The following is a 27,824-nucleotide window of genomic DNA, read 5'->3' on the forward strand; positions in this document are numbered from 1 at the left end:
CGACACAATTCATATACCAGAATCGATTACTTCCTTGTAGACAAGTGGACTTTACCCAAAGTCTCTGAATCATCCATAGACATAATAACCTGGTCTGACCATGCACCAGTATCGATCAATATTGATTCTTTGCCGACCTCCCCACGAACGAGGATATGGAGAGCCAACGCCGCAATCTTACAAACACCCGAACATTCTGCCACTATCCGCAAACACTTAGAAGAATTTTTTGCACTAAACCAGGGAACGACCTCAAATAATATTATACTATGGAATGCTCACAAAGCGGTCATCAGAGGGATTCTTATCCAAATAGGTGCTAGAGAGAAGAGGAGGAGAACACAGCGATACCCTTACCTCCCAAATCAAAACCACAGAAGATCAAAACCAAAAAAAACCCCGATCGTAAACTTAAAGAAAAACTTGTACTTCTCAAACAAGAATTACGAAACTTACTACTAGAATCGTATGACAAAACCCAAAAACGGTTTAAAGCCAATCACTACTCCACAGGGAATAAGGCAGGTTAAATCTATGGCACTCAGGATTAAAGGTCACCATGCTAAAACAAAGATACCATACCTTTATCATCCCTCCGCAAAACAAAAACTGATAGACCCCCAAGCCATAGCAGAGGCGTTTAGTCAATACTATAACGCACTTTATAATTTAAAAGATGACTCCAATATCAACCAACCAACCATAAAAGATATAGATGACTTTTTAACAGAAATTAATCTTCCAAAAGTGTCCCCCAAACAACTAACAATGCTGAATACCCCATTCTCTTCAGAAGAAGTATTAAAGGTCATCACATCTCTTCCTTCTAACAAATCCCCTGGACCAGACGGTCTCACTGGGGAGTACTATAAACAATTCGATCACATTCTAGCTCCATTCTTGGCTCAAATGTGCAATGACGCTGCCTCCTCCTCTTCTCTCCCACAAGAAATGTTAAATGCATTAATTATTACGCTACCGAAGCCAGGCAAGGACCCCACCTCACCACAAAATTTCCAGCCCATATCGCTTCTCAATCTTGACACTAAAATGTATGCTAAGCTCATAGCAACAAGGCTAGTAGACATTATGCCATCCCTAATCCACCCAGACCAATCCGGGTTCACAAAAGGTAGGCAAACGTTTGATGCAACCCACAGAATCATTAATATAATCCATAATGCAGAGTCTGAACGAACGCCTTCTCTGCTCCTATCTTTGGATGCAGAGAAGGCGTTCGACAGGGTCATTTAGGCATACCCCCGAGCTGCTCTTCCTAAATTCGGCTTACAAGGCCACATTCTTTCCGCAATAACGGCTTTATACTCGACACCCTCAGCTCAGGTGTACACATCTGAGATGCTGTCTAAACCATTTCCGATTTCTAATGGCACTCGCCAAGGCTGCCCCCTATCGCCCCTTATCTTCAACTTAATAATGGAGCCATTGGCTGAACACTTCAGAACAAACAAGACCATTACGGGATTCAAAATAGGTTTAGTAGAACACAAGATCAATTTATTTGCCCATGATGTAATTATGATGATAACCAACCCTATATCCTCCCTGGCTTCGATACAATCTGTGTTGCAGAGGTTTAGTTCCATCTCCTATTATAAGGTAAACGAAAATAAGTCATACATCCTAGACCTAAGTTTGCATGCTATATCCAGCAATCTTTTACGCAACATTTACACGTACCCATGGGCAGAGTCAGGCATATCATATCTAGGAATCACGCTTACCAAATCTACCAGACATCTTTTTAGTAACAACTACAACGAAGCGAAACAAATGCTCATTAAAGAGACCTCCACACTTTCTAAATTGGAATCCTGGTCTGGTAGATTGGCAGCCTTTAAAATGCTCATACTTCCTAAATTGCTCTACCTATTCCGCACATTGCCTATTCCGCTTACTAGCTCATATCTCAAATCTATCCAGTCCAATATGCATCACTACATTTGGCAAGGTAAAAGATCCAGGTGTAGCCACCAGAAAACTGTGAAACACAGACTGGCAGGAGGCATGGGTTACGTAGACATTAAAGATTACTATTTAGCCACCATTCTATCTCAAATGAAGGATTGGACAAATACACATCCAACCACATTATGGGGGAACATTGAGAACACCATGACACCAGGTAATAACCTTAAATGTTGGTTATATCGCACCACAACCTATCAACCAAATCTTCAGTTTTACTCACCGACCATCCAAGCTTCGGTTACAGCCTGGAGAATGTTACACTCCATCAAATGGTCCCAATTACCTACTAAACGCATCCAAAGTCCTATCCAAACCCTCCAATTACTATCCCCTGACCTGACCATACCTAAATGGATGACAGACCAAACACCTTACACCTCTGACCTTAGATCTAAGATACTACATAAAACCCTAACACAAATACAAGCAACATTTAAAACACCCACCACGGATTTCTTCACTTGCTATAGGATCCAAAAATGTCTCACAGCACACCCACAATTAGAAGGTGAAATGCCATTAAAAATATGGAACTATTGCTTCTCACCTAACACACCTATCAAAGGCACCTCACTAATCTACTCTACATTGCAAAAAAAAAACAGTATTCCACAAATCTAAACCTTACGTAGACTGGGAAACAGACTTACAGACTCACTTTTCTGATCAACAATGGCAAATAGCCTTAAAATCAATTTATAAATCCACCAGCTGCACTTCCCTATGGGAACTAACTCACAAAATACATATGAGATGGTACTTAACACCCCAGAGAATGTCCAAATTCCACCCACATTCATCACCCACCTGCTGGAGGGGATGTAATCAAATAGGCACCATATCCCATATTCTATGGTCCTGCCCAGCCTTAACAAACCTATGGAACGAGGTGGGAAGTACTATACAGGACTTATGCCGCTTTCCCTTCACACTTTCTCCACCGTTAGCAATTCTAAATATGAACACTGAATTTCTGCCGCCATCTTTCAGACTTGTAATCACACATATACTCTTAGCCACCAGACTACTCATAACTAGACGCTGGAAAACTAACATATCCCCAACGTTGACAGAAGTCATAACACTAGTGCACTCTCACTACGCATATGAATCGATTCTAGTGAAAGGTAAACCTTCGTACGCTAAAATACACAAGCTGTGGCACCCATTGTCACAGTGGTACACTCAAAAAACTTACCTAATCATTTTCTGATATCCCCAAAGCACACTCGATCCACTTTTACTTTATTTATCGAGTACACTGCATTGCTCTCTACCTCCTTCCCCTTTCACTAACTCCCCTCTTTACCTCCCCTTCATTTTCCTTTAACCTATCTTACTTTATTACATTTTCCAATACATAGTTACATACAGTTCATCATAGATACACATATTTTACCAGGACCAGGTACACTCAAGATACTACAAATACTTTAGACACATACCAGTTCATCATAACCCGCATTTGCAAGTTGTATATTCTATATAGCAATATCTTTATCATTTTCTAGTAAGAGTTGTTAAGCCTATTCAAGTGTTACATACTATATGTCTCAAAACCGCTTTAACTCAATAGAAGTGGTGCGGCCCTTGACCCCCCACGACACAGTATGAATCCATTTGGGGTGTCTGGGGGTATTGGACCGCACACATCGCACATCTTTAATACATATCATGAAGTTTGTGTACCTTTAACCTTGATAGACCACTACACCCTAACATGTAATTTTCATATGTTTGTATCCTGATTCCAAAGTGATATACTGTATGTTGATGACTGTTCACTCTTCTACTTAAAAACTCAATAAACATTATTGAAACAAAAAACGAATTGGGTTCTGACAGCATAAACTGCAACAGATTGCTCTGCGACAGGGGCAGAAGGGGTGGTTTTTCCCTTCCTTCTCTCTTCATCTTGCTGCCACAATCTGGAAATTGTGGTTTGCTTCGGAAGTTCAGACTCAATCTCTCTTTCTCTGGCCAAAGCCTTAGTTCAGAGAGATCTAGTTTTACATATGTGCCTTTTGATTTATGCCAATCATCTGTTTCTAAGATACGAGCCAAATCCCTCTTTGTAGGTTGATATGGGATTGTTAAACCTCTACTTTCTACTATATTACCCAGCTCATCTTTTGTGTGTAATCTATTTCTTGTGCTTTTGTGGATGGATCGCTTAAAGCCAAACTGGCAATCACATAAAGGTGGCAGGTTTTCCTCTACAGAGTCTTCTGGCCAAACGTAGTAAATTTGGGCAGTACTTTTATTAAACATCTCCGTCAAGCTATTTTGATTTGCTACTTTTGCTTCTGTCTCCTATGTGCAACCTATTCTCCACGTTCCTTCACTGCACAGTAGTGGGCCATAAACGTTCAGAAAAGTTCTCCATAGTTGTAAATCAAAAGTCCCTTCAGATTTTAAAGGTTTAGCTGTTCACTTTGTCCCTTCTATCCAGTATAGGTAGATACTGCTCAGTATTGGCGGAATCATACCTTCGGTTCATAGATTTTCAAGATCATCTAGATCTTGGCATTTTGTGAGGGTCTCTCATCCGTCATTCCCTTATTTCACTCAATGCCCATAATGAGTGGACAGTCTTTTCTCTTCTCTTCTGTAGCCTCTATATCCTCTTGCAGAAATTATAGCGGGTATTTAGAGGTCTGTGTTCCTGATGATCCAGATCAAAGCGCAGTTCCTTGGAGTCTCTTGTGCTTAAATGAACAATACAGTGAAAGTCCATGTCACTTTTCAGCCTTCTTATAACATATTCTTTGAGCTCCCAAACTTCTACTTTTTCCTCCTCACTTCCCTTTGTCTGGAACAAGAAGTGCACATTAGTTGCGATCATGTGTACAACTCTATGCACCCTACAAATCCCATAGTACATCTCCGGAGTGAGCAAGGGAGGGTGGCTTCATTCCTGCATACAGTGGGACCATGGAGAACAAACATATCCACCCGCTTACAGGAGGCTGGATCACATTAGCAAAAATAAAAGAGTTTATTTGGATAGAGCTGTGATGGTTTAGAAGACCTGTGAGCAAAACCTGTCTGTGTCCTTATTGGAGAGATTCACAACCTCTGATTGCCCTGGTGTCATAAACCGGTGTGACCAGAAATGTGTGGACTGCAATAGGGAAGACTAAAACGCATGTAAAGTAATAATAGTATGATTAAAATGATAAGTCAAACAATAAAGCAAACCAGCAAACAACCATGGTGACACACAATAATAACTCTCTAAACCAAACGTGAATACAGGAGTAAGATATAATCATAAACGTAATCAAACCAGGGTCATACACGAGAGAACAGACAGAACAGGGAGCAGAACGGGACAGGGAGAGGACAACAGGAGGAAAGGATAAGTCTGCAAGACAGGGGCCAGGGATGGATGCAGGGTTCAGGATTACAGATAACAAGGTACAGGTGCAGGAAGACAGGTGGACACCCACAGTACAGGTACAGGGAGACACCCACTGGTGGACACCAGTAATGCGGCCCAAAGATCTGACAGCGCCACCAGCAAGTGAAACCTTTCCTGACAGTACCCCCCCTCGAAGGAGTGACCTCAGGACACTCCAACAAGTCGCAGCTGTAAAAAGTCCATGGCATCAAGCCGGGCAGCGGCATATCGAGCTGGGCAGTGGACAGGGGCACATCGAGCTGGGCAGAGGCACATCAAGCTGGGCAGCGGGCACTGGAACATCAGTCCAAGCGTCAGGAACTGGATCATCGGGTCGTACATCGGGCATCGGATCATCAGACTGGACAGCAGGTATTGGAACATTAGGCCGGGCAGCGGGCACTGGAACATCCAGCCGGGCATCAGGAACTGGATCATCAAGCATCGGATCATCAGACTAAGCAGTGGGCACTGGAACCTCAGGCTGGGCATCAGGAACTGGATCATCAAGCCATCAGACATTGGATCATCAGACTGGACAGCAGACACTGGAACATCAGGCCAGGCAGCGGGCACTGGAGCAACAGGATGAACAGTGGGCACTGGAACAAAAGGCTGGGAAGCAGCAGCAGTGAGCTGGGCATCAGGAACTGATACAGCAAGTACCATGGGCACCGGAACATCAGGCTGGACCGTGGGCACCGGAACTTCAGGCTGGACCATGGGCACAGGAAAATCAGGCTGAACAGCAAATACTGGAGCATCAGGCCGGACAGCTGGCAGAAGGTTGGCAGGGTTAGGTGGGTCATCAGGTTCAGGACCAGAGGCTAGCCTTACCCCATTGGCAATCATGGAGGCAGGTTGGAGTGGATCAGCTGGCGTAGAGGCAGACTGGAGCAGATCGGCTGGCGTGGAGGTAGACTGGAGCAGATTGGCTGGTGTGGAGGCAGCCTGGAACAGATCGGCTGGTGTGGAGGCAGGCTGGAGCAGGTCGGCTGGTGTGGAGGCAGGCTGGACCAGATTGGCTGGCGTGGAGGTAGACTGGAGCAGATTGGCTGGTGTGGAGGCAGCCTGGAACAGATCAGCTGGTGTGGAGGCAGGCTGGAGCAGATCGTCTGGTGTGGAGGCAGGTTGGAGCAGATCGGATGGTGTGGAGGCAGGCTGGAGCAGATCGGCTGGCGTGGAGGCAGGCTGGAGCAGATCGGCTGGTGTGGAGACAGGATTGGATAATGGCAGGATTGTACGGTTGGAAAAAACTGAGGCTGATGGAGAAAGAGACCACTGAGCAGGCGGGTCTCTGGCAGCAGGAATGGGCTGTTGCAATCTGACTGAGGCTGATCTGACCATGTCTGTAGTAAAGGTTGAACAAAATTCGGCTTACATGCTGCCTGTCTAACCAGGGACTGCACTGCGTTAATACACTCTGATAACACCTGCTGAGAACATGAGGATTGTTGCTCAAAGAAAGAAACCGGGTCACCCTCTAATAATTACACCAGAAATTCAACCTGATAAAAATCATCCCAAACAGAACCACGTTGGCTTCCCTAAGCAGCCCCCTCTGGTCAGGATTGGCATTGGTATTATGTCATAAACCAGTGCGACCAGAAATGTGTGGATTGCAATAGGGAAGACCAAAACGCATGTAAAGTAATAATAATGATTTATTAAAAGGATAAGTCAAACAATAAAGCAAATAACTATGGTTACACACAATAATAACTCTCTAAACCAAATGTGAATACAGGAGTAAGATATAATCATAAACGTAATCAAACCAGGGTCATACACGAGAGATCAATCAGAGTAGAACGGGACAGGGAGAGGACAACAGGAAGAAGGGATTAGTCTGCAAGACAGGGGTCCAGGGATGGATGCAGGGTTCAGGATTCAGGAATACAGATCACAAGTTACAGGTACAGGATTCAGGAATACAGGTCAGGGCTCAAGGAAAATACCAAGGCAAATGTGTGAGCATCTGCCGGGTATATATACACACCTCCCGCAATCAGTCTCAGGTGACGTCTGATTGCAGGAGATGATGTCGGCTCCAGACTGCCGGGAGACACCCACTGGTGGACACCAGTACTGTGGCCCAAATATCTGACAGCGCCACCAGCAGGTGAATCCTTTCCCGACACCTGGTCACCAGTGTAATTGTGAATGAAAAGTATGGTAAATCCAAAAATTCTGAGTTGCCACATGAACAGGAATAGAGGAGAAATCTTGCAAAGTTAAAAAAAAAAAATAGTTTAGTTACAAACTAAAGAAAACCTGTATGTAAGAAATATATAGGCTGCCATGGTTGAATGTCCTCCTGAAATGGTTAGTTCCCTGGCTGCCATGCTGAGGTTTGCTTTACATTACTAACTTGAAATACACCGATGAGCCATAACATTATGACTCCCCACCATAACATGCCCACCCACCTAATATTGAGCAGGTCCACGTTTTGTTGCCAAAATAGCCCTGACACATCAAGGCATGGACTCCACTAGACCTCTGAGGGTATGCTGTGGTATCTGGCACCAACCTGCCAGTAGAAGATTCTTTAAGTCCTGAAAGTTGTGAGGTGAGGCCTCCATGGATAGGACTTGTTTTCCTAGAGAATCTGGAGGCCAAGAACATCCTTAAGACACCTTCCTGCATTACTCGGTGGTCCAGTTCTGATGCTCACATTGTAGGTGCTTTTGGCTGTGGACACGGGTCAGTATGAACATCCTGACTGGTCTGCAGCTACACACCCCCATGCACAGTAAACCGCAATGCACTATGTGTTCTGACATCTTTCTATCAAAATTAGCATGAACTTTTTTTGGCAATCTGAGCTACAATAGGTCTTCTATTGAAGTGAACTACACAAGCCAGCCTTCGCTCCCCACATACTTCAATGAGGCTTTCCTGCCCTTTACCCTGTTGCCGATCTTCCTTCCTTGGACCACTTCTGGTAGGTCCTGACCACTGCAGACTGGTAACATCCCACAAGTTCTGCAGTTTTGGAGTTTTTCTGACCCATTCGTCTAGCCATTGTAATTTGGCCCTTGTCAAAGTCCCTCAAATCTTTACACTCATTTTTTCTGCTTTTAAAAAATGACTTTCAGGGACAACCTGTTCACTTGCTGCCTAATGTATCCCACCCATTTTCAGATGCCATTGTCAAGAAATAATCAATGTTATTTACTTTACATGTTAGTGGTCATAATGTTATGTATAGAGATCAGCAATTTTGACATATCGCCGAATTCAATTTGTTGCATGTCTGTGTTTCTCCCATAACAGGTCTACTTTAAAGCATATGCAAACCCTAGCAAGGAACATTTCCTCCTTGGTTCTTTTTATTAAGTTAAATTTAAAAATTAAAAAGGACATTGTTACATCTGCCAAATATAAAAAACAAACCAGAACATTTGAGAGCTAACTTCCTGTGCTCTGTGCCTTGGTGACTATTATTATTAGTATAGAACACATTAGTGTGAGCTTTAGATATAATTATTTTTAATTTTTTATAATATTTCACAGACTCCTCAGAAGTTAAAAGGTTGAAGAAAACTTTTTATTTAGAAACTTGACTCCTACCTGAAATGTACAATAAGAAAATGTGGGGTCCGGCCAGACTTCCCCACTTAAATTTGTATATGATAGTGCCCCAAGATTTGGGAACGCTAGTGGAAGCCACAGTACAACTCCTTCAAGGCACTTTGCCTAGTGTGATCCCTAACTCTAGTCTAGAAGAGCCTCCATCTTGGCGCATATACTGTATAGCAATGGATAGGTTAAGGGCATGGATACCTGAAGGCAGCCTATTCCTTCTTAAAGATAGCAAGCACATAAGCTCAGCAGAGCACAGTGGGAACTGAAGGCCATGTCAAATCCAGCAAGCTCAACAAAAATGGCAATCGCCCCAATTTATAACTAGCTTTTGAAGCACATGGCCTCATATTTGAAAATATTGTACAACTAAAGCCTCTGTTTTTAATCCAAATAGGTTTTGCTGGCTAGTGTGCTGGAAAAAAAAGTTTGTTTTGCTCTCTGTAAATTCTTTTTATGTGCACCTTATTCTAAAGGGTAGCTATAAATTGGGGTGGTTCCCATTTTTGTTTAGCTTGCTGGAATTTGCGTTGAACACATCAGTAGCCTTTAGCTGCTATTGTGCTCTGCTGGGCTTCTGGTGTGTCCCAGCTCCTTTAACCACTTGCTTACTGGGCACTTAAACCCCCTTCCTGCCCAGACCAATTTTCATCGCTCTCACACTTTGAATGACAGTTGCGTGGTTATGCAACACTGTGCTCAAATGAAATTTTTATAATTTTTTTTCCCACACAAATAGAGCTTTCTTTTGGTGGTATTTAAACACTTAAGCCCCGGACCAATTGGCTTCCCAAAGACCAGAGCACTTTTTGCGATTCGGCACTGCGTCGCTTTAACTGAGAATTGCACAGTCGTGCGACGTGGCTCCCAAACAAAATTGATGTCATTTTTTCCCCACAAATAGAGCTTTCTTTTGGTGGTATTTTTATTTTTTGCGCTATAAACAAAAAAATAGCGACAATTTTGAAAAAAATGCATATTTTTTTTTACTTTTTGCTATAATAAATATCCCCAAAACATATATAAAAAAAAACATTTTTTTTTCCTCAGTTTAGGCCGATACATAGTCTTCTACATATTTTTGGTAAAAATAAATAAATAAAACCACAATCAAAACAAAAAAAAATCGCAATTAGCATTTATTGATTGGTTTGCGCGTATACAAAATAGGGGATAGTTTTATGGCATTTTTATTAATAATTTTTTTTTTTTTTACTAGGCAGAATGGGGAAATGCTTGTTTACATCAGCGTTTCCCCGTTCTTCCTCTCCGTGAGACGATCGCGGGTATCCCCGCAGACACAGAGTCCGTGGGACCCGCAATCACACTCACGGAGGTCGCGGTGGCGCGCGCGCAAACCATTTCTTAGAGGGCAGCGTACAGGTACGTTAATCTGCCTGTACATGCCCTTCTGCCGACGTATATCAGCGTGAGCCAGTCGGCAAGCGGTTAATCACTGCTGGTTTTTTGTTTTTTGCAAAAAGTTAAAGACCAAAAATTTTGAAAAAACAAACAAAACAGGTAATTTTTCTCCCTCATTGATGTGCAATGATGAGGCTGCACTGATAGGCACTGATAAGGCGGCATTGATAGGTGGCACTGATGGGCAGCACTGATAATGAGGCACTGATGGGCAATGATTGGCAGCACTGGTGGGCATTGATAGGTGGCACTGGTGGGCACAGATGAGGCAGCCACAGCTCTCTGTGTGAGACTGATGTCCCTTTGACAGAATCTGGTGATCGTCTTTTTTTTTCACTCACGCTGCGTGAGGAAAAAAAAAAAAAAAAAAGAAGAAGATTACAGATCTTCTGTTTACATCACGTGATCAGCTGTCAATGGCTGAAAGCTGATCACATGGTAAAGGTCCAGGATCGGCGATCACAGAGTGTGCTGTGCCTGCCCTATAGGGGGCGCGCAGGCATCTCATGCATGGAAGGACGTCATATGAAGGCCTCCCAGCAATTAATCACTGAACTGTAGCCGTCTTCCGGCTATTGCGTAGGTGGGAGGAGTTTAAGAAGGAATGGGTTGCCTCTAGGTATACCTGCCCTTTAAATATGCTCCAAAATGGAGATTCTCATACACTAAAGTTAGGACAACTCTTTACAGAGGGACCCTGACCAGGCAATGCGGCTTCCACATATATTTTCAAATGTTGGGAAAATAAAAATGTGGTTTTAATGCGAATTATTAGTGTATTTTTTTCCACTGCTGGCTAAAAATGATATAAAGCGGATTTAAGAACAGTGTTGCATGTCTCGGTACTTGTCAAACTATCACAGAACTAAAAAATGGCCTTGTAACGAAGGGGTATTACAGGCTGTTACTCAAATGGTTAAAGAAGTCCACCCAGAACGAGACATAGGTTAGTTTAAGCACAGTTCATACCTAAGGTACCAAAAGGTACTTTCACTTTAAAGAGTAACGCCACTTATCTTGAGAAAAAAATAAGAAAACAATCCCCTCTGGATGATCAGTGTACAGTGCAAGGATTTTCTGCCCTGAAGAAAAAGCTATGCGTTTGTCTATGTTGATGTGCAAAGTGAATCTGAATGGGAGTAACTATTTCATTATTAATCAGCCGATGCACTTGCTGTGTTCTAATAAGGTAAACCGCAGGGTCTGCATCCTTTTTGGACATAATTGCCCCTTGACAGTATCTCACCAAAAATACATTTTATGTTGTAGATCAGTGGTTCTCAACCCTGTCCTCAAGTACCTCCAACAGGCCATGTTTGCTCTTTTTTCCTTTATCTTGCACAGGTGCTTTAAATCAGAGTCAATGGCTTGGTATTTTGGACAGCTATTTTATCTAAGAGAAATTTCCAAAACATGACTTGATGGGGGTACTTAAAGACAGGGTTGAGAACCACTGTTGTAGATGATGCCTAAAAACTGACTTGTATCTTAGTGCTGTGTGTTGTGACAGGAAGCTAGGAAAAACCACTGGTTGTGTCCAGGATGGGAGGTATGTTTGTCCCAGATTCAAGTAATACAGATTGTTTTTCTTTTTGCGCTAGGTGTTGAGCTTGATTGGCTCACTGATGGGTTAACAGGCTTAGCTGAAATAGGTCTAGTACTCTGGGATCTATGAAACTCAGAGGCTGCTTAGGCAGGATGCTCCACCCTGGAACCAGATTTCTGTGCAGGACAGACTCAGACATCCCAACCTGCAAAAACTCATTTCAGGGAGGTAGGCGTGGCTTAAACTGTGCTACATATTGGGTGTGGTTTAATAGAGTCTTAGATGACTTACATAGTGCAGAATGTAGTAATGGTAAATAGGGAATATACAGTGCAGATCGTATGGCGTTGGGTAGTATGTGCAGGACGATGTCAGTAGTTCTTTATTATTATTTTACAATTGTATTTTTCCAATTATTTTAAAATTTACTGTATTTTTTGTTTTTCATAATGATTGGGGGGGGGGGGTAGTGAACAGTGTCAGTAGTTTTTTTTTGCTTTTCTTATTTTCTCTATTTTTTACAATTTTGTTGTTTATTATTTTCTTTAAATCATTTTTTTAAATATTTTTTTCACAGTGCTTCTGGAGAAGGGGTGGGGAGTATGTGGCGGTGATGGTGTCAGTAGTTTTTATTTTTACATATTGTTTTTTTACAATTTAATTTTTTATTTATTTTTTGGGGGGGAGGGGGTTGGAGCAGTGGACAGTGTTGGTAGAGCAGAGGGTGGTGTCAGTTTTTTATTTAAAATTTTTTTTTAAATTTAAATTGTTATAATTTTTGTTTACAATTTCATTTTTTTTAAATGTGTTTTGCATTTCCTCTTTGAGACAGGGAAAGAGGCTGAGGACACTGATTCCCCAGTCTCTTTCTCAGCATTAAAGATGAATGGACAGAAGACAGAGGCTCCTGTCCATTCATAAACTGTGCAGAGTAACACACAGGTTACTCTGCTTAGTTTTCACAGGACACAGGAGCGATCTCGCTCACTGTGTCCAATTCAGAAAAGGCAGGGGCCGGTATATGACCGGTCCCTTCCTCCGCTCTCCATCCTGACAGATCCCCACAGCTGGCGAGGTAGGAGAGAAGGGAAGCCGGTTGCGGGGGACGAGGGTCCTACAGGTAGGCTTTGTTATTTTACCTACAGGTAAGCCTATAATAAAGCGGGGTTTACAATCGCTTTAAAGTGGTTGTAAGGGGTGAAGGTTTTTACCATTCTATGCATGAAGGTAAAAAACCTTCAGCATGCATCTCCCCCCTCAGCCCCCCTAATACTTACCCAAGCCTCATCTCGATCCAGTGATGTGCACGAGAGCAGCAGCTCTCCCGAGTCCCTCCAACCTTATTGACAGTGTTAATTTCATAGTAGTTTGTAACCTGAATGTTTTTAGTGACAAAAACTAAAACGAAAACAAAAAATTCATTTTCAGTTCAGATGACTAATGCCCTGTCTACATGACCGGTTTTGCCGTTGGAATAAACTCTGAAGGTTTTTCTGATGGAATTCCGCTCAAGCTGTCTTGCATACACCAAACTCCGACCGTCAAGAACGCGGTGATGTACAACACATATGACGGGACAACACGTACGACGTCTCGTACTTGCTTCAGAGCATGCATCATTTTTGGTACGTCAGAACAGCATACAGACGAGTGGTTTTCCCGGAATTTGTGCCGTCAGAAATACCGTATTTATCGGCGTATAACACGCACTTTTTTCCCCTTAAAATCAGGGGAAAGTCGCAGGTGCGTGTTATACGCCGATCCCCGCCGATCCCGAGCTGTCACATTTTCAAAATCGCGGACCGCGATTTGAAAATGGCGCCGCCGGAGCCGAAGTACACAGAGCCGGTCCTCGGCTCTTTCAGGCGGCTCTCGTTTACTTTCGGCTCCACTCGTAGTCCCGAGCGGAGCTATCCGAACCTACTCGGATAGCTCCGCTCGGGACTACGAGTGGAGCCGAAAGTAAACGAGAGCCGCCGGAAAGAGCCGAGGACCGGCTCTGTGTACTTCGGCGCCGGCGGTGCCATTTTCAAATCGCGGACCGCGATTTTGAAGCCCTGGAAGCAGGGACAGGGGATCCCAGGCTGCACTGGGGCAAGGCTGCACTGACAAGGCTGCACTGGGGAAGGCTGCACTGGGGAAGGCTGCACTGGGGAAGGCTGCACTGGGGAAGGCTGCACTGGGGAAGGCTGCACTGGGGAAGGCTGCACTGACAAGGCTGCACTGACATGGCTGCACTGGGGAAGGCTGCACTGACAAGGCTGCACTGACAAGGCTGCACTGACATGGCTGCACTGACATGGCTGCACTGACATGGCTGCACTGACATGGCTGCAATGAAGGGCATTTAAATGTAAGTTTTTTTCCCTTCAACTTCCCTCCTAAAAGTTTTTTTTCCTTAAAATTCCCTCCTAAATTGGGGTGCGTGTTATACGCCGGTGCGTGTTATACGCCGATAAATACGGTATATAGAACATGTTCTCTAAGTCCGTCTGAATTTGACGTAAAAAGTCTGATGGGGCATATATGATGAAAAGCTTCCATCGGACTTTTTCTGTCGGAAATTCCGACCGTGTGTACGGGGCATGAAATATAGCTAAAATGGCATTTTAGTCAGAAGACTAGGACTAATACGAAATCGAAATGCAACGTCAAAAAGCAATATTCTTGTTTTTTTACGAAACTTAGTTTTATTTATAAAGATGTTACTTGATACTTGTTGATCATTAACAACAGAGAACTGTAACATTTTTATATTCAGGTAATATGTGCAGTGGCATTACAACCAATAAGGCCCCTTTCACACGGTCCGTGTTCATCCTATCCCCCATACGGTAGAGCAGAGATCTGACAGGGCAGTCCCTGCACAGTGTGCACAGCCCTGTCATCCGCCGGCTCAGCGGGAATCAACGGAGTGATCCCCACTGAGCAAGCGGATGTTCACGGGGCGGATCATCACGGATCTGCACGTGTGAAAGGGGCCTAAAGTTTACAGTTTTTTGTTTTTATTTTAAAGCTGCACTTCTGTTTGTCAAAAAGCAATATTTTTGTTTGTTTATAATACTGAAGATTTAAGTCGAATAAAATGTGACCAAAACAATTCAGATGACCAAAATACGACTAAAACTACAATTGCATTTTAGTCAAAAGACTGGAGAAAAAATAAATAGAAATTTGATGTCAAAATTAATACTTGGTACAATTAAAGCTTGTTGGCTGAGAAACAGCAGCAGGAGCCAAAGACACGCAGGAGGTGGCTCGAGATCAAGCACACACCAGTGCCCCCAGAGCAAGCAGCTTGCTCTGGAGGCACTCAGCAAAGGGGAGGGGCCAGAAGCGCTAGCGGGGGACCTGAGAAGAAGATGATCAGGGGTTCTGCTCTGTGCAAAACCATTACACAAAGCAGGTAGGTATAACATGTTCATTATCTTAAATGAACAACATGAACCTCCCTTTAATGCATTCTTTGCAAGTTAAAAAAATCTTCCACTGGCTTTTAACTCTCGGCCGCAAGCCCCCCCCCCCCCCCCCCTCCCCGACTTTCGCCTGTCTATATAACTCTCAGAAATGGATGGTCAGAAAGACAAATGATTTGGCAGGAAAACAGTTCTCTAATCTATTTTATCCATCAAGTTGTTGATTTTTAAAGGTAATAAAATCACGGTACAAACCACCAGAGAGAGTGTGAGCTTTTTCTAGAATAGCAGAATGCCACAGCGTCATGGTCAACAACAAAAAAAGAAAAAAAAAAAAAAAAAAAGGGATTTGATTTTTATAAATGAAGCCCATTAAAATACCATTAATTTTACAACAGAACAAAAACTATAAACAAGATTTCCTAATTCACCTTCAAGGATGCATGACAAACCAGTTGTGTACAGCAAAGTATTTTATTTCACTTCTTAAAAATAAGAAAAGCACAAGATTGACACAAAAATATAAAAAAACACAAGTACAATATATAGTACTTTACAATACTGTTCAAAGGAAGGCACTTTGGTACTTGAGCATGCGAATATATCTTGTGCAAAGAAAGCCACTGTTTATATAATGCACAGTAAATACAGAACAGTGTTTTTTTTATGAGGACATCAAGACCAACACAGTCAGACGTATTAAGGCAATAGCAATGTGCCAAGAACAGTAACTCGTAACAACCAATAGGAATTCAACTCTTGACTGCTATGAATCACTGTACTTTAAATGGCAAAAAACAGCTCTTTGCACCACTTTAATGAATACAATACAGAGAATTTTTGCATATATATGTATATATGTTATGCATGACCTAAAAATGCACATCACCCATATTTTGCATTGATACACATTACTGTTCTCTAATAATTGCTGTATGAGGCACATTATTGAAGAAAAAAAAAAACAGCTAAACCCAGATACATAGTTATTCCTGGTTTCCACTTAGGGCCTGTGTTTGTTTGCTTGTAATGAGTTTTGCAATCCCAAATGTCTATGGGAATGCAAACCCTCTTGAAGGTGGTCTACTGTGGGTCAGAAAGATGTCCACTGTAGGTCACATGCACCTACTGTCAATTCATTCTGATTGATCCCAGAAGCACCTCAAACGGATGGCATTGACACAAGATCAACCCCATTAACACAAACCGTTAAAGTCGAAATCCAGATTTTACTTTAAGGCCTCATGCACACTGGGCATTTTTACAGCTGCTGTTTTGGGCATCAGGATTTTTTTTCTACAACCAGTAAACTACCCAGCATGTTATCCTAAGTGACCATGCACACAGGCTTTTATCAGCGTTTTTTTGGCAGGGGCGTTTTCAGGCTGAAAAAAAAACTGCTGCGTTTTCAGCTGTAAAAACATTCTAACGTTGGAAAACTGTGAAAGACGCTAAAAAATGCAGTAAACGTGGCAAAGCGTGGCTATCTGTCATTTAGCCTAGGTTCAAATTGAAGCAATTTGTCATGCGATTTGAGAGATCAAATTGCATGAAAAGTCGCAGCTTATTGGCGGCAATGGCACTGTTCCAATCAGTGCGACAACGATTTTGCGGCACCGCACCGATTTGCAAAAGTAGTTCCTGCAGTACTTTTGCCGATTTCAGGTGTGACTTCAATAGACATCTGTATGAAGCCACACGTAACATGTATCATGTATCATGTATCATGTAGCATCAATGTGAACCAGGGCTTATAAGAGTTTTTGAGCCTCAAACTTTTGTCGGAGTATAGTGTTTTTTTTTGTTTTTTTTTTTTTTATGAAAACGCAAAAAAAACAAAAAACAAAAAGAACGCTAAACACTGCAGCAAAATGCTACAAAACTCATTCTACAGCTAAGGCTACTGGCATTTTTTAAATTGTGCATGTGGCCTTAATAGCTCATGTTGACCAAGATGGCCCAAACTATTTCCATTACAGAATGATGCAGCCACTATGTGTGCTGTAATGGACTGTTGTGGCATTAGCTACACACTGTTAGTGGCACTGTGTTCTGCAGTTGTGCGGAAATTAGAGTTGGGATGAATGCCTTTCCAATATTCAGGTGTAGGCCTGCTATTTTATCAACAAATACAATGCTTCCTCCGTTTGGCCGAGATGAAACCCATGTTGTCATCCGCATGCTTCTCCATTCAGCTTGACTATTTAAGCTCCACCTTCTGTATGTAGCTAATTATACTACAGTATATCACAGTGCAGACAGCAGTCACATAGTTATGTAAAGGTAATACTTTTTTTTGGGCCAGCTTGACCCCAAAAAACTATTTAAAGTCAAATTAAAACTGGAATTCTACTTTAAGCTGTCTCTTACCACGCTGTTTATACAAGTTACTTGTATTACTCCTGTTTTGTTATGTTTTTTTCAATAGCTTCTCAGGTTTAACAGCCAATCAAAAAACTGACAAGAGCTCCACCAAATTCCCAAAGAAACTTTTTGTTAAGATGTACCTCTGAGGAAATATGAAACATCATGGCCCTCTTAAGTAAACTATATACATTACAATCTGATTAAGACACCCTCCTTTAAATTTTCTCAAACAGTCCATTCAATTTAGATCCAATTAGTTGGACCCTCACACTGTAAGCTGTTGGTAGATTAAAAAAAAAAAAAAAAAAAAAAAAAAGAATGTATGATCAAATTGTAATAATAGAAGCAAACATTTTTTTGTTGGGCTGAGTCGGTACATCAGATTATTTGCTGCAATCTTTAAAAGTCAACCCAACCCATAATGGATACTTCAATTATAAGTGTAATTCTCTAGGAACTCCAGTGGCAAATATTTTTTAAGGGAAGTGTTGGAACCTCTGTTGAGTGATCACAGGTGCCAGTTTCCCCATTGCACAGATTTCTTTTAACATTCTGTGGGGCAGTATGCAAGAAAATATCTCCAAGGCTAAAACACCCAGCATTATAATCTTAACAAATTCTGACCTTTCCCTAATCTACTTGAAACTAACATACATTTTGGTTGGAGCCCAATTTTAAGAATTAGTAGTCTTATTCTGCACTCTCTGATTTTCTAGAAGATTAGATACAAATGATTTAATGTGATAGTAAAATGATATGTAAATTTGATATAAATGGTCTTGCATAATATATGTATGAAAACAGACTCCAATAAACCGTTGCTCCAAAAAATATTTAACTAAATACAAAAAAAATATTTTAATAACACATTTTCGTTTAGATTCAATAGTAGCATATTCTCCATTTAATAATATGAATATCTTGGCAGGATTATGTTAAGAAAACATATTTAAAAATATATAGGAATCAATCCTTGTAAATGCACATGTTCCAAAGTACACCAAATCAGAGTTCAAGGGACAGGTCCCTTAAATTATTTTTTCTTGACCTGGAAGAAGTATAAGCGGTCAGTAGACTGCTTCTGAGACAGCAAGTCAGAAGGAACTAAAGCCTCTCCATTCACCAGTATGACAGTCAGGTAAAGTGAACGTTTAGAAGATCAATAATGGCAACACCACTATTTCTTAAATGATTGCTTTCATTTGTTCTTTGGTGACGCTAAACCTCAAGGCAAGCAAGTTGAGAAAAATGTAGTAGGATTCAGTAGTTTTTTTTTTAACAATATGCTATGTTTTTATTTGGCTACCCATAGAAAGATTAAGTTTTGCATTAATGAGACCTTTAAAGTGTGTGTCTAGCCAAAACGATAGAGTGAGGAAGGATTAGGACCCCTGTGAGATTTGTACGGCTATTTGGATTACTGTTAGGCCCCTTTCACACGGGCAAGACTCAGTTTTGCTCAGCGGGGGATCTGTCCGCTGATCCACTTCTGAGCTGAGCTGTCAGATGACAGGTTCATGTCCATGTTTATGCAGAGCAGACATGGACTCAGCCTGTTCTGCTCTATAGGCAATTGGATGTAAACAGACCGGCTGTCCTTTTACACCCAACTGCCATCCGATCCGGCCAGCAGGATGGGAACGGATCCCCTTCCATTTGTTTTCGCCGGATCGGAGGTAGCTGGGTGTAAACAGACTCAAGTCTGACAGCTGCTACTCAATAGGGATCATTATTGAAATTCTATATTAAAATTGGCTTGCTGATTTGAGCTATGACAACTGTGCAATGACAAGGAGTGATTTAGAAATTGTAATTCATGTAAATAATTTACTTATCAAGTTTTAAATGGGCACTTTGTATCACTAAAATCAATTCTACTGATTAATATATGGAGACAAGTGAAATCCAAATAATTTCCTTATTTAAACAGTGATAAAGATAAGTCTTGCAGAATAAACAAGATCTATGATGTATACTATGAGATTGAAAGCTGACAAAACAGCAACAGCTACCCTTTTATCCCAAACACATAAAATACCAGAGCTGTACCCACATTCATCTCGCCTATGTGTTCTTCCCCCATACTTTGAGTCAAACTGGAAAATGGGCCAGACGATCACAGCAGAGATGTACATCAGCACAGCTAAAAGAGCATAAGCATTGAGGAACTTCTCAAAAGAACAAGGCAGCCAGCCTGTACACTCTCCAACACAGAGAATAATGACTACAACAGACAGGATGAAACAGATGCAGTACACAGCCAGGCACCATTTCAGTGCCTCATGTCTATCATATAGAATGGGTTCTGAAATGAAGACGAAGATGACGCAAGCAATGTAGCTTTCAATTACTTTTAGTATTCCGGGCACAGTAGCCATGTAGCCAGTAACTTCTCCAGGTCGAGCTCTGGTTAAAGACACTTCAAAAATGTATGCCAAGGTGGTGAGGCAGGAGAACACAGTCGCTACAACTTGGTAAGTGTGTCTTTCACTGCCGTAGCTCCTATCCTGAAGGAAGAATAGCGGATATATGATAGAAGCTGAGAGGCACATTAGGACGGCAAACATCGCAAACGTGATGGGAAAATTCTTCCAAGATACTGGCATCCTGCTCTGTATCCCTACAAACTCAACAGTAATGATAATGATGGTAACAACAAAGCAGAAGCACCAGGAGAACATGCACATGTCGCCAGTTCGGCCGTAATAGCCTCCTCTGTGGGCAACCAAACTGAATGTAACACAGGCGAAGATGACTGCTAGAAGCCGTACAATCCCAACAGGAGATTTCAGGACATGGGTGTTGCCCTCCACGATTTTCCTGCGTTGGACCGACATGGTTGGAGATGTATCTTCTAAGGAAAAAGAAATAAAAAAATAGTTTAGCATTTATAATGGAAAGCCAATATATATTCAAATATGAAATATGTTATTATTTACATCAACCTTTCCCACCCCTTTACCATAGAGGAACCCTTGAAATAACTTCCTGGTCTCAGGGAACCTCCCTAAATTTGCGTTCAGTGGTGAGAAGTCCCCCTTTACAGATTGCTAAAAGAATCCTTGGTGTCCGTGGTAAAGCAAATGTTGCTCATTGCTTGAGAAACCCCTAGCAACCTCTGGAGGAACCGGACGGTTCCACGGAACAGTTGATAAAGGCTGCCTTATGTAATAAAGTACAACTACAACAATAGTTTGTCATGGCTGTCATTTGATTTTGATCAGGCAATACTCCACTTTTGGGAAAATTAATTATATCTTTACGATTGAAATGGATCATCCTGCAGAAAAAAAAAAAAAAATGAAAAAAAAGACCAGCTACAGGCAACCTCTGCAACTGGAGTTTAATTTTCACAAATACACAGCCAATATCTTTTCACAAACGCGAGGCAAACCACTATATAGCAAAAAAGTATAAATAATCAAATTATGGAATAGCACAATTAACATATATTTGACTTTATTAGCACAAATTAACAAATTTCATAATTCATACATTCCCAAAAGCCCCTTAAAAGTAGATCCCTGGGAATACATAAAAGCATGCAACGCAGATAATTAAAAAAAAAAAAAAAACACACTAAAAACTAAGCATGTTACTCATATCACCAGTCCACAATAAACTAAAATGTTATCAGGTAGCAGGGAATTTACACGTGCTGCCATGACCCAGGAACAAAGCCAATATAAAAAAACATTCAGAAATAACCAATATTGTTGATATGACCAAAAAATAAAAAAATAATTATTATGTTTAGAAGAGTCCAAAGTGCTTGTATAAGGAAATAGAATGAATGCAACAGGAGATGGTCAGACTGCAAGCATTCTACAAGAGATGCTAAAGACTGCGAATATGCTATAGGAGTTGGAGACTTGGTACATGCTTCAGGAGACAGTCATAAATCAGAGCCATACGTGAGATGGCTGATGATCCCTGCCATTTACAACCCCTTTACAAATCAATGCTTCCACATTCAGGATCTCTACAGGCCACCTAAAATGTAACTGTGCTGTCTTTGAATCTTCCCTCAGTAGGATCCATTAGTAAAAATCAGAAACCCCCCCCCCCCCAAAAAAAACCATACAAACAAAAAAAAAAAAACACTACAATACTATAAGTCAGTCTAATAAAAATAATTCCTTTACTAGTCCGAGTAAGCACCTAGGTAAGGGAAACACAAACTACTGTCTTTAATGGCCTTGAGGGCCGCACAATAACTGTCAAAGGGCCATAGATTGGGCACCAGGAGTAGAAAAAAATGAAAATAATTCAAGTGCTATAAATGAATATTCTAGAAATGCCTTATAAACCTCAAAAAGGTGAATCTATTACCTTTATACAGAAAAAAGGTGGTGCCTCTCCCCTGAGTCAGTCAGACTGATGTCACATCTAAGACCAGTGAAGAAAACTACTGGCGTTGTGCACCAGGAGTAGCATTGTGTGTTATTATGTATTCAAGGGGATGTACTTTTAGAGAGGAGGGATTTTCTTTTAATGTACAAATCATTGTAACTTTGTACTTATGAATAATGTCACTTATATGTGAAGTGTGCTTGAGGCGATTGTAGCCATATTTGTGCACTTGCACAAGAACAACTAAGTAATATCCATGACAATTTTTTTTTTTTTTTTGCACTAACACTCCCCTTCTTCAAGGTCCAAGCTGTACTAATACACAAAGTTTTAGAAGAATCTAAAAACTACCAAAAATGTTATACTGCTATAGGAGTTGGAGGCTAGGTACATGCTTCAGGAGACAGCCATACGTTGAAGCCATGTTACATGTGATGGCTGATGATCACTGCTATTACATGCCATTACTGCTTGGACCTTGGTGAAGGGGACACACCCGGAAAGCTTGTCCTAAAAATTTGGATGTTCATGCTAATAATAAAAGTACGGACAGTACTCAATTGTTCATGTGAATTGTGCAATTTCATATTTTCTTTCACTTGGATACATTCTTTCTTTCTATATAAAATTGGTTCAGCTGGTTTTGTGGCAATGAATTTGTTTTCGCTGTTACATGGTTACAACACAGAACGTGCTTCGTCAATTTAAAAATGGCCATGCAATACCGATATACCGTATCAATATTTCAGTAGGACATATCAATTTAGTGAGCTTTCGATCAATTTCAACACCAGCAAGTCGACAGACACATCTTCGTTTGAACAATAAGATGTGTTAAACAACCGATCACAATACACATCAAATGAATTATCTTTTCTAATAGATTGTTTCAGATAGATCAGGCATCACTAAATGGCGGACCTTGAGCCAGATTGAGTCACTGTTCCACGATATAGAAGCCGTTTCTTTCCCCCTGCCTCCGTCGCTGCCGTTATTACAGCAGAGGAGAGTGGTAGGCAGAACAGTTCTGGACAGAGAGCGGGAGGCACAGCAGCTTTGAAAGGAGGACGGGAGCTGCCGAAGTTAACATTTTAAGTTAACCAGCAGGTGATTGGTTGCGAGGATGTAACCAAAGACACTGATGCAAGAACAGGCTTGTGATATTAAATGGGGGTATTGTGATGGACCCGAGTCATCGCAAACACATGTGATTCAGACCTCTGCTGGAAGAATTTTTTTACTGACTGGACTTTGGTTAATTTTAATTCAATACCCCTGGGATAGATCATATTTTCAAATAATAATGTATGTGTTGCATCATTCAATATTTTATCAAATGATGAATCACTCACAAATACACATATGTAGAACCACTTTAAGAACATGGTAAGTGGTCTGCTTCTTCAGAGCAGAAAAAGGCAAGAGACCGCATTAAAGCCTTGTAAAATCCATGTAATAAATAAATATTATATAAAAAAAAAATATATATAAAATAATATATATATTAAAGTAAAACTAAAGGCAAAAAATCCCTGTGACAGTTTTTTGCCATCTATGTCCCATTGGGGAGATTTCTCTTCATTTCCTGTCTCATAGTCACAACAGGAAAAGAGTGGAAACCCTCCAAAGTGAGGGAATCTTTGGCTGTCACCAGAACTAGTGTCCCCATTTGAAGATTTCCCCTCTTTTACTGCTCTGGGGAAACCTCAAAATTTGGAATTATTCTTTCAGTGATAACTGTAAAGGTTGGACAATTAGAACGGGTGAATCTCCTTAACCGGGGGCACAGACAGCAATAAAAAAACCTGACAGGTGTTCTATTCCTTCTCCACTATCCAAAAACTAAAGAAAAGAAAGGTTTTCCCTTTAGTTATATTTTAACCTCTTTATAAGAAGATTGCAGCGTGCATAGACAGGTAGTGTATGATCGCATTCCTTCTTATTACCATTTGCCAAGGGTTCCAGAGAACCTTTTATCGGCTCTTGGCATGCACCCAATAGTAGAGGAAGTAGAGAAGACGGGGTACCGAGATGCGACTCCTGGCTCATGCTCAGCGGAAGGTCCTGAGGGCTTGAGGGCCTTCACACATTGCTGCTATGCTTAAAAGGTTTGTTTTATACCATACATTTGGTTGCCGAAAACCTCTGCATTTACAAAAACAAGATAAGAAAGCCTATAATTGTGTTCACTATGTTAAAATCAAGATATGGCTACAATTATGTTACTACAATACCAAATATATGAGAGCAAAGGTACATTGCAGAAGGATGACAGGTGCCAGAGAGTAACTTGTGGTCTTCAAACCAAAACTTTTCCCCTTGTGGTCGATGGTAAAAAAAAAAAATAAAAAAAAAAAAGAAATTAGATAACCTTAACTACAAAATTTACTATCCTATTACCTCATTATGTCTCAATTGCTCCATTCTTATATGGATAATACTTCTGCTCATGCACTGACTATTTAATGCAGTCTACCAGTGCTGTGAGCAGTCACTCTAGTATGCTGCCATTCCAATCACAGGACTTAAAGTGGACCTTTACTGCATCTGAGCACCACAAACCAAAAACACTATTTCATTCAATTTTAATATTAAAAATCAAATTCCCCCATGCATCCATGTCTTTATGCTTTATTTATTTATTTACTTTAACCCCCTAGCATTTCTGACTGTGGCCATCTTGAGTAAAGGCAGATGATTCATGTAGCATTTATTTTCTAGAATCCATCTAACCTTTGCTCAAGCATGTATGTAGGAGGGAAAACGCCTCCTCTCCTCCCCTCCTGAAGGCAGCATGAGGATTAAAAATTAGGTTTATTGGGAAGTTTCACTTTAACTGGTAGCTGCAGAAAGATGGGTGATTTTAGGGCTCAGGAAACAACTGCAAGGTTCCCAACAATTGTTGGACCTCTGTGTAAAATAAGAGGTACGATTATCCCTGCAGGCATTGCACAGACTTATGAGCTGGTAAGGGTGGTGTGGGGGTAGGGTAAGAATCTATTGTAGAGGCTGAAAAAATAAAAATGTTGTGACTTTAAGTTTAGGATTTAGTCCCAACATGTGCTGCCAAACTGTAATTTTGTCCTGGAAAAGAAGGTGCTCGAAAAAAATATATATATAATAATAATAATAATACATAAAAAGGAGGCCTATTCATACTTAGGGAATGCACTGACTTGAATTGTAGCAATGCTGAAGAAATACAGCCACTAGAAACTTTTCAGCATTCGCGCTTCCAGGTGTGTTGGATGACTATTACTCCTCTATTTGCTGTGGTTTTCCAACTGGCAGCTATATCAGTACGGGACACAGTGGGGATTTAGTGGTCGGCTGTATTATGAGCGTAGATCTCCAAGGCAGGGGGTATAAAAAAAAAAAAACACACACACGTCATTTGTGGAAGCCCCCCCCCCTTTTTTTTTTTTTTTTTTTTTTTTTAGAAAACGTTTTTCCAGGTGCCAAATTAGTTGGTAGTTGCTGCTTCTCAAGTTCATTTTTGCACGGTTAACGCCCAAGCCCATCTTGAGGGTTTTCAAGGTTCTCTCCCAGCCACTCCTGTCACCTAACATTTTGCATCGCTCTGCATGGCTCCACCTGCACAGCAGCATCAATCAATAAGTAAGATCTGTGAATGAATGAACTACAAGTCCCGTCTGCCATGATTACCACACTCATGGTCCATTGACTATTCCTCAAGCTCTGTAACCAAAAGTCTGTACCTTAGTACAGTCAGAGCTGGAAGAGGAGTCTGCATATTGCACATCATTCCCTGATCATGGTTGCAATGCTTTGCGGACTCATGTCCAAAAAAAAAAAACAAAAAAAACAAAAAGACACCTTTTTATGCAAATGTGTACGATTTATTTATTTTTTTAATGAACTTGGCTTTTAACCGTTTGCCGACCAGCTGTCGTCATTATACTGCGGCAGGTCGGCACGATCCCACAAGCCGTAGTAGCTATACGTTGGCTCCTTTAAGCGGCATAGCAGGCGCGCGCCCGCTGCACTTGGGGGGTGGCGATGCTCGTAGGCGACGGTCGCGATGACCGCTGGGCACGAGCGATCACGGGCACGAAAGGCAGAACAGGGACGTGTGTGTGTGTGTAAACACACAAATCCCTGTTATGTTCTGGGAGAAGAGACAGATCGTGAGTTCCTAATAGCTAGGAACCATGATCTGTCATTTCCTCTAGGTCAGTCCCCTCCCCCTACAGTTAGAAACACACACAGGGAAAACAGTTAACCCCATGATTGCCCCCTAGTGTTAACCCCTTCCCTGCCAGTGACATTTTTACAGTAAATCAGTGCATTTTTATAGCACTGATCACTGTATAAATGCCAATGGTTCCAAAAATGTGTCAAAAGTGTCTGAGGTGTCCGCTATTATGTCGCAGTCCTGAAAAAAAAAAAAATCACAGATCACTGCCATTACTATTTAAAAAAAAAAATATATAAAAATGCTATACATATATCCCCTATTTTGTAGACGCTATAACTTTTGCGCAAACCAATCAATATACGGAAGAAAAAAGAAAAAAGAAAAAAGAAAAAAAAGGAAGAAGAAGAAAAAAAAAGGAAGAAGAAAGAAGAAGAAAGAAGAAAGAAGGAAGAAGGAAGAAGGAAGAAAGAAGAAGATTTATTATAGCAAAAAAGTACAAAATATTGTGTTTTTTTTTTCAAAATTGTCGCTCTCTTTTTGTTTATAGCACAAAAAATAAAAACTGAAGAGGTGATCAAATACCACCAAAAGAAAGCTCTTTTTGTGGGAAAAAAAGGACGTCACATTTTGTTTGGGTGCAGCGTCGCACGATCGCACAATTGTCAGTTAAAGCGACACAGTGCCGAATCGCAAAAAATGGCCTGGTCATTCAGCAGCCAAATCTTCCAGAGCTGAAGGGGTTAAACAGTACACCAGGCACTGTTTAACTATTGCAAACTTCAAAACTTTAATTTACAATAAATTGAATTAACGAATATTGACATATCACAGTACTGCCAATTTCCTAATCCAGATCTACAATGTTTGTAATTAATGACATAAACAAAGCACGATCCTGTTCCAACTTTCCCATTGCGGAGAACTACAGTACATTAAAGTCAAGTAAACATTTTTAACATCTCTCTAGGCCAGCGGAAGACGCACTGAACTGTGTGGAATGAGGCCAAGTCTTCCTGGGAGTGACCTTATATGGAAGCAGAATTCCATTTGTAATCATTTTTCAGAAGGCCACTAGTTAGGTGGAACACATTACTGCATATTAGATTTTAGACTGATGACCAATTGGTGACAATTTTAAAATTTTACATTCACAATGTGCAGCTCTTGTTTCTTTAAAATCTCAAACTAAAATGAGGTTTTGTTCTTCTGCAATCAGCCAGCAATAGGTCACAATAGGAGTAATCTACTCCTGCAAGGAGAGCCTCCGTATTAGGAGGAAGGGCTATGACATCACATCTCTGCTATATGTCATGGAGACGACTAGACGGAGATCTCTTCATTACTGTAGAAAGTGATAGCTGGACAGGGCAGACGCCATTCATTGCACATATCGGTCCACAAAATGCTCTGTGTTGTCAACCTAGAGGAGGAGCAGAGTGCACTTTTGGGACATTACCAGGAATTTTTCTATACTTGCAGGGTTTTTGAAGGGATAAAACATGGGCAATTGTGCAAGTACTGCAGAGATATACTGTATCAAAAAACTGAATAGAAATTAATTAGTTCTGTGCAAATGGA

The 27,824-nt window shown here is 41.1% G+C and overlaps 1 protein-coding gene across 2 annotated transcripts in view; it reads right to left on the reverse strand.

Annotated features, from left to right (window-relative positions):
- Positions 1 to 15,822: 15,822 nt before the first annotated feature.
- MYADM (myeloid associated differentiation marker) overlaps positions 15,823 to 27,824 on the reverse strand; it is a 51,369-nt gene continuing 39,367 nt past the window's right edge. The window contains exon 2 of one of the 2 annotated variants that reach the window (XM_073602749.1): positions 15,823 to 20,588. In XM_073602749.1, the coding sequence (XP_073458850.1) occupies positions 19,657 to 20,588 (932 nt within the window). In that variant the 3' untranslated portion in view covers positions 15,823 to 19,656. The remainder of the gene's footprint in view (positions 20,589 to 27,824) is intronic. The other variant, XM_073602750.1, reaches the window with a different exon arrangement.

This window comes from Aquarana catesbeiana, linkage group LG10, assembly GCF_042186555.1.
Source record: "Aquarana catesbeiana isolate 2022-GZ linkage group LG10, ASM4218655v1, whole genome shotgun sequence".
NCBI classification, from domain to species: domain Eukaryota; kingdom Metazoa; phylum Chordata; class Amphibia; order Anura; family Ranidae; genus Aquarana; species Aquarana catesbeiana.